Source organism: Arachis ipaensis, chromosome B4 (assembly GCF_059453495.1).
Source record: "Arachis ipaensis isolate K30076 ecotype BB chromosome B4, ASM5945349v1, whole genome shotgun sequence".
Lineage (NCBI taxonomy): Eukaryota > Viridiplantae > Streptophyta > Magnoliopsida > Fabales > Fabaceae > Arachis > Arachis ipaensis.
In genome coordinates, this window is record NC_142439.1 from 265708 (window position 1) to 278962 (window position 13255).

At 35.3% G+C, this 13255-nt stretch overlaps 2 protein-coding genes across 2 annotated transcripts; one reads left to right on the plus strand and one right to left on the minus strand.

The window, feature by feature from the left end:
• Positions 1–5180: 5180 nt before the first annotated feature.
• Positions 5181–6893, minus strand: LOC148566423 (uncharacterized). Its single transcript, XM_088485695.1, has one exon. The coding sequence runs from the start codon at positions 6891–6893 to the stop codon at positions 5181–5183; it is 1713 nt and encodes a 570-aa protein (XP_088341821.1).
• Positions 6894–11987: 5094 nt separating this feature from the next.
• LOC107638418 (auxin-responsive protein SAUR76) lies at positions 11988–12767 on the plus strand. The gene has a single exon (XM_088483318.1). It carries the CDS (start codon positions 12061–12063, stop codon positions 12439–12441), a length of 381 nt encoding a protein of 126 aa, XP_088339444.1. The 5' UTR covers positions 11988–12060; the 3' UTR covers positions 12442–12767.
• Positions 12768–13255: the final 488 nt, after the last annotated feature.

Genomic DNA, 13255 nt, shown 5'->3' on the forward strand with positions numbered 1-13255 from the left:
CAGAGTATCATACGGCAGGGAGTATCAAGTCATGCCTTTACAAAAAACAAAAGAAGGATTGAGCCTATTGTTGCCAATATCAAATAAAAGTAGAGGAATAGTCACTAATCATCAGAAACATTGAACTCAGAACCAGAATCATCTTCAGAATCTCCTGTTCCCATTTCATCATCAAAGGTTTGAATCATGAAACCGACCCTTTCATAGCACTTCCTCCAGGCTTTCTCATTTGCATACGCCAGTTTCCGGGCAGCCTTGCTTGACTTAAGCATTAATTTGGACATATTGCGGAATTCACTGAGAGTCTCCCTGATGGATGCCGACACCTTTGAGGGTTCAGGGTGGCTTTCCAAATCGCTTAGAGAGGGTTCGGAGGCAACAGATTTCTTGCTTTTCTTGTTCGAAACTCCTCCTCCTTTAATCTGTGACACTTTGTTCTCAACAGATTCATTAGACAAATCAACCTTAAAATATTCAAATATACATGTAAGAAACATGCCATAAGGAAGATTAGCCTTTTTTGTGCTTCTTACTGCTTCCCACATATGACGTGTCATAATATAAGCAAATGAAATTGGAGTGGAAGTAATAAGAGCAAAAAGGATGATAGAGTCAGAAACTGTTACTCTATGATGAGAACCACTTTGAGGAGTGATGATATGAGTGATGATACGGTGTAACAGAGAGTTCTCTGGGCCGAGGGATTTGTGAGTTGGGATTAATCCATCAAGCCCGGACAGGTTGGCACAGATGTGTTGCATTACAGTTTGTTGAGTAACTCCCACTTGATCATCCCATTTATCAACCATATAAACCTTTGGTCCCTCATCTTCATACCCAAGGGCAGCACCAATGGTTTGAGGAGTGAGGGTTATGTAAACACGCTTGACATAAGAGTGGATTGACCCACCAATCAGGCGCATGTTTGCATAAAATTCCCGGACCAGCCCCGGGTATACCAATTTCTGAATGTGAGTCAGAGGAGTCCATTTCAGAGCATCAAACAAAGACGAAAAGTTCATTCCTTTGGTGGCAAGATTTGGAAGGTTCACCAAGTAAGAGGGGCAGAGATTGCGCTGCAGAAGAACGTCTTTGTGAAATTCATAGAAGGCACATGAGTGGAAGCGGGAAGGATCAAAATGTGAATGAGTTTTGTGGAATTTGTTTTTGAACTCTAGAGATTCCAGATTGGGAGGTTCGCTTGTGTCATGCAGAGTAAAGGTTTTCTGTTTCTTGTGAGAGCATTTCGCATGAGAGGTAGATCTTTTTGGTGGTGATGGAGGTGGAGTAGTATGTGATGTTTCTTCATCTTCTTCAACACTTGGTTGCTTGTTCTTCCCTGTCTTGCCTCTCCCTGAGGTTTTCTGAGCAATAACCTTTCGGCGCATGGTTTCGGTTTTCTTGGAGGGTGGTGACTGAGAAGAGGATGAGGTAGAATGGAGATGGATATGTGTATGGGTTGGAGGTGATGAGAAAGGTGGGTTTTTTGGAATGGGGGTTCGGCTACTTCGCCTAACAGCGGTTTTCTTTTTCATGGTGGATGAATGAGGGGTTGAATATGAAGGGGTGATGGCCGAATGAGAGGAGGATGGAAGGAGGTTAGAGGTGCAATAAATGAGGATTGGAGAGAGATGATGGGAGGTTAATGACCATAATGGCACGGTTATTATCCAAATGGGAGTTTCAAAAAGTGATAAAGAGGGAGTTTTTCCTTGAATCAAGGGATTTAGTTGGAAGGAGAAGATATGATTTGACAACATGTATCTTCCAACTAGATTTGAAAAGACAATCTAAAAAATTTTGTGATTTTATTTTTTCAAGGAAGGAATAACTAACTAAACTGCCATGGTGGGGTCAGAATTTATTAGGTGGGGCCCAGAAGAATTTAAATTTGTGTTGCCTCCCCCTGAACAGAGCTCCTCCATCAAGCTTGCGTTTTTTATCTCGTCCAAACCTACGAGACAAAACTGAACAGAATCAAATATTCACAAATTTTCAATAAAACTTAAATCAAACATTCCCAATCTTTTTCTCAAGGTGCAGAATCTGTCTTCACAGAGGGGTTTTGTAAAAATATCAGCAATTTGGTCTTCTGATTTTACAAATTGAATATCAATAGTACCCTTTTGCACATGTTCCCTAATAAAATGATATTTTATCTCAATGTGCTTAGTTCTTGAGTGCAAAACAGGATTTTTTGAAATATTTATTGCACTCATATTATCACAAAATAGGGGTATACTATTGATTTTTAATTTGTAATCTTCCAATTGTGTTTTTAACCAAATTAATTGAGTGCAACATGCAGATGCGGAAATATATTCTGCTTCAGCGGTGGATAAAGCCACTGTGGCTTGTTTCTTGCTTGACCACATGTTGAGAGAGCTTCCAAGGAAGCAACACATGCCTGACGTGCTTCTTCTATCCACTCTATCTCCCGCATAATCTGCATCACAAAACCCTACTGCACAAAATTCATCAGATTTAGGATACCACAAGCCATAATCACAAGTTCCCTTAATGTATCTAATGATGCGTTTAACAGCCGTAAGATGGGATTCTTTTGGGTGAGATTGAAATCTTGAACATACACCCACACTTTGAACAATATCTGGTCTAGAGGAGGTAAGGTACATGAGTGAACCTATCATTCCTCTATACCTTGTTTCATCCACATCTTGACCATCATCATCCTTTTCAAGTTTTGTGTTGGGATGCATTGGTGTACTCATTGCTTTGGAATTTTCTAGGCCAAACTTTTTGATAAGTTCTTTTGCATACTTTCCTTGGTAAATAAAAGTACCACTAGGAGTTTGTTTAATTTGGAGGCCAAGAAAGAAGGTAAGCTCTCCCATTAAACTCATTTCAAACTCACTAGTCATGAGTTTTCCAAACTCTTCACACAAGGAAATGTTGGCCGATCCAAATACAATGTCATCAACATAAACTTGAACAAGAAGTATGTCATCATTAGATGCTTTAATAAATAAAGTAGTGTCGGTGGTACCCCTTTGAAATTGATTTTCCAACAAGAAGGCACTAAGCCTTTCATACCAAGCTCTTGGAGCTTGTCTAAGCCCATAAAGAGCCTTAGATAATTTAAGAACATGATTTGGAAACTCTTTATGTTCAAAACCGGGGGGTTGTGCCACATACACTTCTCTATCAATAAAGCCATTAAGGAAAGCACACTTAACATCCATTTGAAACATTTTGAAACCTTTATGGGCGGCATAGGCAAGAAGCAACCGAATTGCTTCCATTCTAGCTACCGGAGCAAAAGACTCATCAAAATCTATACCCTCTTCTTGATCGTAACCTTGGGCCACTAATCTAGCCTTGTTACGAACAACTTGTCCATCCTCACCAAGTTTATTTTTAAATACCCACTTAGTACCAGTAACTTTCTTACCATCCGGATGAGGTACTAGTGTCCAAACCTCATTCTTGTCGAATTGAGCCAGCTCCTCTTGCATAGCCTTGACCCATGATGGATCTTCAAGAGCTTGTTTGACATTGTTGGGCTCCATTTGTGACAAGAGAGCAAAGTTGCTTGGTTCGGTTTGCCTTTTGGTAGAGGATCTTGTTGTTACACCATGAGAGGGATCACCAATGATGAAGTCATGAGGATAACCCCTCATAGACTTCCATTCTCTAGGTTTTCGGCCAGGTGTTGAACTTTGATGAACTTCTGATGGTCTCACTGTTTCAGTTTCTCGTGTCTGCTCAGGAGATAAATTGGAAGTTTCTCCTACAATCTGACGAGACAAAACCGGGCTGACAGATTCTTCAATTTGAACAGATTTGGGATTTTCTTTACTTGTTCCAGCCTCTTCACAATCTGAATCAATATCCTTCACAATACTGGGAATTAAGTTAGAATCACAAAAGGTAACATGTATGGATTCCTCTATTGTCCTATGCTCCTTGAGATAAACTCTATAGGCCTTGCTTGTGGTGGAATATCCAACAAACATTCCTTCATAGGATTTTGGATCAAACTTTCCAAGGTTTTCTTTATTATTAAGCACAAAACATTTGCATCCAAAAACATGAAAATACTTAAGATTTGGAGGGGTTCCTTTCCATAGCTCATAAGGTGTTTTCTTTAACCCTTTTCTAATGATTGTTCTATTCAAAATATAACATGCTGTGTTCACAGCTTCAGCCCATAAGAATTTAGGAATTTCACTCTCACACAACATAGCCCTAGTCATTTCTTGAAGGCTTCTATTCCTTCTTTCAACCACTCCATTTTGTTGGGGGGTTCTAGGACATGAAAAATTGTGAGAGATCCCTAAGTCATTACAGAATTTTTCAAAATCTTGATTTTCAAATTCTCTTCCATGATCACTTCTTAAATGGGCAATTTTCAAATCCTTTTCATTTTGAATTTTCTTACAAAGGGTGGAAAAAGCATAAAAGGCATCATTCTTATGAGCAAGGAAAAGTACCCAACCAAATCTAGAGTAATCATCTACCACCACAAGACCATAATGTTTACCTCCTAAACTTTGAGTTCTAGTAGGACCAAAAAGATCAATATGTAACATTTCCAATGGCCGTTTGGTTGATATTCCATCTTTTGATTTAAAAGAGGATTTTACTTGTTTGCCCAATTGACAAGCGTCACAAGTAAGATCCTTATCAAACTTGATGTTTGGAATCCCTCTAACCAAATTTCTTTTAACTAGCTTAGAGATTTGATACATGCTAGCATGTCCCAACTTTCTATGCCAAAGCCATTTTTCAGATTCAAAAGATGTGAAGCATGTTACATTTTGTTCCTTTAAATCCTCAAGAGTTAATCCATACACATTGTTGCATCTTTTAGCTTCAAAAAGAACATTCCCAGTTTTTTTCACACACAACTAAACAAACAGATTTCTTAAAAATAACTTCAAAACCCAAATCACAAAGTTGACTAACACTAAGCAAATTATGTTTCAAGCCATGTACAAGGAGAACATCATTTATACAAGAAGAAAAGTTTTTACCAACTTTCCCAACAGCCACAATTTTTCCTTTTGCATCATCACCGAAAGTGACAAGTCCTCCATCATAGTCATCAAGCTTTATGAAGAAGGTTGCCTTTCCGGTCATATGCCTAGAGCATCCGCTGTCCATATACCACACATTTTCTTTCCTTTGGGATGCTAGGCACACCTACAAAACAATGCTTAAGTAACCTTAGGTATCCAAATCTTTTTGGATCCTTTTACGTTAAACCATCTTCTATGTCCTAAGCCATTGTAATCAAAAACAATTTTATAAACCTTGTTACCAACCATTCTTTCACCGAAAAAGCATTGAATGGGAAAGTGTCCATTCCGATTGCATAGTCTACAAAATCTTGGAGTTGCCTTTTTGTTAAAGTAGGTGGGATCTTGAAATCTTATGTCATTAGAAGATGAAGCAATATTTTCAAAATGTGAATTTTCAGATTTATGAAACCCCAACCCAGCCTTATCATAAAGAGGTTTTTGACTAGCCAAGATGTGATTTAAACTTTCAGAACTTTGTGTAAATTTGGCTAAGTCTTCCTCAAGTCTTTTAACCTTTTTAAGCAACTCTTCATTTTGTTTAAAACAGTCCACATATGCAAGAACACAATGGTTACTTTCACAGCTCCTAACTTGGGCTCTTAACTGCTTATTTTCTTCAACAAGATCACAAGCAGTTTCGGCCTCTCTCACTTTTTCTTTTAGAAAACTGTTTTCGGCCTTAAGAATGGTAATTTGCTGTTCAAGTTCTTGATTTTCCAGCAGAAAACATCTTATTTTTTCAGAAAGGTGGTCTATCATAAGATGGAGATCTTCAGTGTTAGGGTTATGAAAGACTACCTGATCTATGTGGTCTGCCATGAGACATGTTTGTGACTTGGTCTCGGTTTCTTCATCATCATCATCAGAATCATTCTCCAAGTCTTCCCATGTGGCCATCAGTCCTTTCTTCTTTCCTCTTTTTGGCTTTTCCTCCTTCTTCAGCTTGGGACAATCAGATTTGAAATGCCCCATTTCCTTGCAATTGTAGCAAGTTACCTTGCTGAGGTCTTTCTTCACTTTCCTTGTGCTGCTGCCTTTGCCTCTGAGCTTAGCCATTTTCCTGAATTTTTTTGCAAATAAAACAAACTCATTTTCAGAAGAGTTATCACTGGATTCATCATCCAGGGGGTTAGTCACAGAAGAAAATGCAATTCCTTTCTTTTTTGTATCTTTTTTCAAATAGGTATTTTCAAAAGCAAGAAGATTTCCTCTCAAATCATCAAGTGTTATGGAGTCTAGGCTACTACTCTCAGAAATAATTAAAGCTTTAGTCTCCCACTCTTTTGTGAGACATCTCAACACTCTTCTCACTAGCACAGAATCAGAATGTGTAATTCCCAGAGCATCTAAGCCAACAATGATAGCATTGAAACGTTCAAAGAGTTCATCAATGGACTCTCCTTCCTTCATTGCAAACGTTTCATATTCTCTGTTTAGCATATCTGCCCGAGTCTTCTTGACAATGGTGGTTCCTTCATGGGTGATTTGCAATTTGTCCCAGATTTCCTTTGCCGTTGTGCATCTTGATACCCGTCGGTACTCCTCAAAGCTGATAGCACAATTGAGCAGATTTATTGCCTTGGCATTTAACTCCACCTTCTTCCTATCTTCCTCGGTCCATCTTGCTTCTGGTTTGATAGAAACAACTCCTTCTGCACTTGTGGTAGTTGGAAATTTAGGCCCTTCGAGGATAATCTTCCAAAGTCTGTAATCCACTGCTTGTACGAATATCTTCATCCTCTCCTTCCAATAGGTATAGTTTTTCCCATTGAAAAGAGGGGGTCTGTTGCTTGATTGTCCTTCAGTTAGATTATAAGACACCACATTTGCGCCACTGTTTTCTGCCATGAGGATCTTTACTCCAAGCTGCAAAGCTTGATCTCTTTGAGACCAAGCTCTGATACCAATTGATGGTTTCAGTGGCTAAGAGAAGGGGGGGGTTGAATCTTAGCCCCTTTTTTGCTTGCTAACACTTGCTGGATTCAGAGGAGACTTTTCTGTTTTTAGCTCGTCCCTAGCCACGAGACATTTTCATTTTGTCTCGTCACTTGGCACGAGACATTTTCGGTTTTTGCTCCTGTGCAATAGAAAACAGAAATGGAGTAGGAGAGGAAGAAAATTACACCAAGATATATCCTGGTTCGGCTGCTAAGTGCAGTGCAGCCTACATCCAGTCTCCATCACAACAATGATGGAATTTCACTATAATCAAACAGATTACAACTTGTAAAGTGCTAACCCAACTTACAAGGGGATTCCCACAGAATCATGAAACACAACACAGATGTACAAAGGAACTCTAAGACATCTATGGCTTTTTCTTTTAATTTTGCACTCTCTGCCTTTTTCCGCTCTATGGCTTTTTCATTACAAACCTCACTGTTTGCCTTTTACCATGAGACTCAAGACATGACAAAATTAAACAGAAAAATATTAAACAGAATACATTGAAGGAGAAGAGAAAACTGTTAGCTCAGGTAGCTCTGAGAACTCTGTGCCTTGCACTCTCAATTTTTCTCCTTGCTTCAAACAGTGGCTGTCCACCCTTAATATAGAAGAGGGGAGCCTCCACTTATTGAAGCCAAAACTGAACCAACTTCTTCTTCCTTCAACAAAACCGGTTCGGCCACATAGAGAGAGAAGAGATAACCATGCATTAACCAACATGCAATTACCTCTAGTCCTTTCTTGATCATCACCCTTCATCAATCCGAGCTCTCCATCCTTGGCTTGCTCTCCAAGATGGAATTCTGGCCCTTGATGCTTCATGATGATGATGACTTCATCTGCTTCAATCTCTGCCTTCAACCATCACTTCGCCACTCTAGCTACTTCCTGTGGTGGTTGAGCAGAATCGAAGACAAGCCATGCTTCAAGAATCTCCTCCAGCTGGCCGAATCTTCTTCTTCCATTTTGAGCATGAAAGACTCAAGATAACCTCACCAAATCTAACCACATTTGGTGAATATCTTAGCCACAGCTCATTTTTATTTTAGTATGTTTTCTTGCCATCATTGTGATGGTCTTTAGGCTTGCTTTCTCTTCATCTCGGTAGCTTACTTTTGCTTCCATGGCTGCCAATATTTTCTGAGTAAAGACCGAAGAGAGAAAGAGTTGTGAGAGAGAAGAAAGAGAAAATATTCAATGGGTTTGAACAATAATCAATGAACAAAGAGAGAGAATGTAAAAGTTAATTCAAGTTTCCCACTTCCCTTTGTTGAGTAGCGTGTAGTGTCATAATAGCTATCAAATCAATCTTCTCTCTTTTTCTTATGTTTCCAATGTATTAATTAAATTTGAAATCCTTCAAAATAATGAAGTGGAATCCGTTGGAAGCATTTAGGCATTTCATTTGCTTCATGGATTCGAATAAGGCATGGAAACATTCATCAACATTGGGCTTGGTAGCAACAATATTTGATCTTGGCCCATTAATAACATTTGCTTTCCTGATAAAATTTGGAACATGCATAAAGCAAGTGGAAAGCATGTAACCCACTTGGGCTTAGATCAGAAAATTATTTGGGCCCAAGTAACATTAAAACAGCCACATTTATTTTTGTTATTAAAACCAAGGCTGAGTGTAAATTGGGCTTAGCACAATACATTTATTTCCGGCCCATGATTAAACCTGCAGCAAAATTATAATCATCAATGTATTGAATAAAAATTCAGATCAAATAATTTTGCAATTAATTAATTTTAATAATGTTTAGTCATCACACATATTAATTTAGAGTTTTCCAAACTCATCAAATACAAAATATTTTTCTAATCTTTTAAAAATCATAAACATTCGACAAATTTTACCAAATCGATAAAAATACTTTTGCAATCTTAAAAAAGGGTCTATGAGATTTTCCCGCTTTTTTTTTCCTATCCAATAACTATTTTATCATGATTAAACTATGTTGCATGTTACCTACTATTGATTGGTGCATTATATATATAATGGCCGTTATTGTACATCTTGTAATAGGGTCATTTATTTACTAGCAATGCTAGGTTGTTAAAAATAATAAATAATAAATAAAAATATATACTTAATAATAATTTTATTTATAAGAGGACGTGAATATTTTTTTAATTAATTAATATAACTAATTTTTTAAATATCTCTTTTTATTTAATTATATCGAAAATCAATTCAATTTTTATAGAAATCAATTTTCGAAAATTTTTCTCATTATAGCTAATAGCAAAAAAAACCGTCACTATCTCCGTGTCCCTTGTAATGCATTAACAGTAAAAAATATTTCTAAATTACTACAACATACTTTATAAAACAAATCAAAATTTTAAATTCGATTAGTCTCAATTTATCGAAAATCAAAAACATAAAAAAAAAGTAGTTTATGACTTGTAAAATAAAGTAATAAATAATAACAAACTAATTTCAATTCGTGAATTATAAATATTATATGTTTAAAATTATAGATGTTATACCTATAAATTATGGATGTTAAATTAAAAATACTTTAATAATTTCTATCATATATACAACTCATATGTTTACATACAGATTATATATTATAAAACAAAAAATAAAAATGGAAAATGAAAGAAAATTATGAAATAAATTATTAAATATAATTATTAATTGATCAAATTAAAATCAATAAGTAAAATACATACGAATATTAAACTAATTTAAAATAATAATCTATTAGTGTACATGTGAAATAATTCAAAAAATATATATCTTAAAATTGGATAATATTAACGTAAAATTTGTTAATTATAAAAATTATATGTATACAATTATAGATGTTTTATATGTGAAATTATGAATATTATGTGTGTTAAATTATAAATATTAAGTTAAATATATTTTTATAAATTTTATGTAACTCATATTTTTATATATTGACGGTTATAAAATAAAAAAAAATGAAATACATAAAAAAGTATTGAACAAGTTTTTAAATAATAACTCATTATATTATAATCAATAAAGATTGAACAATTTCAAATATGAAAAGAAAATTAAGGGTAGTGCTTATAAGTGTTTAATAAAAATTAAACACTCATACAAAAAACAGAGGTGTAAGGCAAATGATCAGAATTAAAAAAAAAAAAAAAGTTCAAGCAATTGAAAATGCTACTACATAATGGAATGTAGACCAAAACTAGAATTAGATTCTTAGGGTTTTGGTGTGTGCGTGTTAGGGATGTTAATTACATTTGCTGCTATGCTATGTTTGATACGTTAGCAATTATCGTCACACATAGGATAAAATCCGTTAACATTTCATAGAAAGATCAACAAAAAAATAAAAATAAAAAAGTCCAATAAAATAAGTTATTAGAAGTCACAATGTCATTTTTGTTTCATTAAGAGGCGAAATGTCATTTAGATAAATGATTAGTAGTCAGAGGAAAGTTTTACTTTATATATAAAGTGAATAATTTTTAAAGGAGCAGTAGTCTTTGAGGTTTACTTCAAAGTTCAAACAGGTTTTCATCATATGGCACGTGTGTGGGCCTATCGCAGGTAAAAAATAATTATATAGATATATTCTAACACCATCTATTACTTAGATGAGTGAAAAACTTCATGTTAGATAAAATCCCACCAAGATATTAAACACACTTGATCTAATAATTGCAGCATATCAATCTCAATCCAACTTCAGTTGATCCATGCATTACGATTGTAGTTTTTAATATAAGCTGATAAATTAAACCATCCTGATAACGAAGCTGGGGAAGAAGAAGATCCAGTGACTTCGTTCCCAAATTCCCTTATAAATATCTCAACTATAAGTTTGTTTTACTGAATCTAGCTAACACCGACTTATTTTTTTTACTGTCTTAATTATTATTAGAGTTTCTTGAAAATCATTCAATTTTTCACAATTATATATACCTGCCACATAACTATAGATTGTGAGTTAATTTAGAATATGAAATGGGTTTATTCGTCATTAACAAAAATTAATTCGAGATATATATTATTTAATTTATAAAATATTGTTAGACTTATCTATGATTAAAAAATTTAGTTACTCGAAAAATGCTGAAATGGAAAATTTGTTACAATTCACTTTTTCCCAATTTTTCTTTTGCATATAAATGTAAATCGACGGTTAGAAAATCATTAGCAGAGAGTCATAATGAATTTTTAGGACCAATACTTTGTTGGTTCATATAGTTAAATAAGATGAGTTTGATCGTCACACAAAAAAAAAAAAATCGAACTCTTGACTTTTCGGATCTAACGCTCTAATACCATGTTATAATACCACTCATTTCAAAAGTTTTAACTGATAGAGAAAGATAACATTAATGATTATATCTCTAATACTCCCTAAACCTCCATTGTACACATTGTATAAATATTTTATTGGCTTCTTATACTTTTCCTTATCCTTATTATAATAAATCGGTTAATAATACTGTATTGAGAAGTATTAGGAGCTAATAATTTTTGTAATTTATAGTCATTAATTAATTATTAATAATATTTTTAGTATAAAATTATATCTAATGATATAGAATTATTCACTTTTTATTTGTTAAGTAAGTATTGACTAAATTTTAATAAAAACGTTGGCCATAGACTTTTTCTATTGTATTTTCTCCTTTGCTTTATTTCAATATTTATTGTTCCAGTTTTGACCTTTTGATCATTTATTTTTCCTGTTTTATTTTGGTGGTCCAGTATTGACCCTATGCTGCTTGCTGATTACTCATTTTTTGTTTTGTTTTTTGCTATTTAGTTTTCCCGGGCCAAAATCTTATCATTAAATTAATTGCATGTATTATTCTTTTCATTCCATTTGTTGCAAACCCTTATCTTATAATATTTTCTCATGTCCATCGCATATTTGCCAATTTTATTTAATTTGCATTTACCAAACCCTTAATTTGCTGCAATTACGATTACACCCCTCGACTCATTCCCCCCTACCCCTTATCCTTATATACGAACCTTCGCTCGCACTTTCATGTACATGTAGCATCCTTCTCTCTCTCTCACATTCACTACTGAAAACAAAAGCTTATTTAAGAAATGGCAAAAGGAGGGAAGCTTACAAAGCTGAAGTCAGTGCTGAAGAAATGGAACTCATTTGGCAGCAACAGCAGCGGCGGCGGGAGCAGCAAGCAGAGCCGGCACAACAGCAGCGCGGTGGCAGACGACGTGGAGGGGGAAGAGCTCCACCCGGTGTACGTTGGGAAGTCACGGAGGCTGTACCGCGTGTCGTCGGACGTGGTGGAGCACCCAGTGTTCCGCGAACTGGTGGAGAGGTCACGTGAGGAGCACGATCCTCAGCAAGTGGCGACACGCGTTGCCTGCGAGGTCGTCCTCTTCGAGCATCTGCTGTGGATGCTGGAAAATGCCGATCCCCAACCCGAGTCCCTCGACGAACTTGTCGACTTCTATGCCTGCTAGATGGTGAAAACTCAATTACAGTCAATTTCACGTGAAGTTGATAGTTAAGAGCTGTTAGATAAAAATTTAGTCAAATCAATCAAATCATCTAATAACTCTCAGTTATCAACTTCACGTAAAGTCGACTGCACCTGAGTTTTCACCCTGCTAGATAACATCCAACATCATGCACAAAAACATAACCCTACTATTCAAATTAAAATTACTCTTTCTTATTAGTATATACTTTCTATATAATTACTAGTAAATAACTCCACATGCAACTTTCATCAATTTTTAATCATGTACATTTCTTTTCAATAATTAAACAATCTTGTCACTCTTCATCATTCCTTATTCATTTCAACAAATTAAGCAACAGTAGTAATTGATGCCTCTTTATGTATGTATGTGGTCGGTGGTACTGTCCCAATCTGATGTGTAGAATAGTACAAGAAATTAATGTATGGGAATGCATGCTATAAAACCAAGACATTATTTTGTCCGATAGTAATATTATTATATGTTTTGAGTTAAAAAAAAAAATCCTGAGATTCCCCAATCGGATTGTCTGATTACAACAAAACAGAACAACATTATTGGAGAGCCCATAATAAATTCTGGCCTAACTCAAGAAAATGGAGGTTGACATGTATGTATATATATGCCGGTGGGTACTTAATTAATTAATTACCGCTCCCTAGAAAGGATGATTATTATATATTCATGCATCCAGGCTCGCTCTTCAAATTGATTGCGTTCTTACATTATTTGGTCCCGGATATGGGCTTCATTTACACGCTACATTCACTTGTTACATCTAGTACAGTTATTT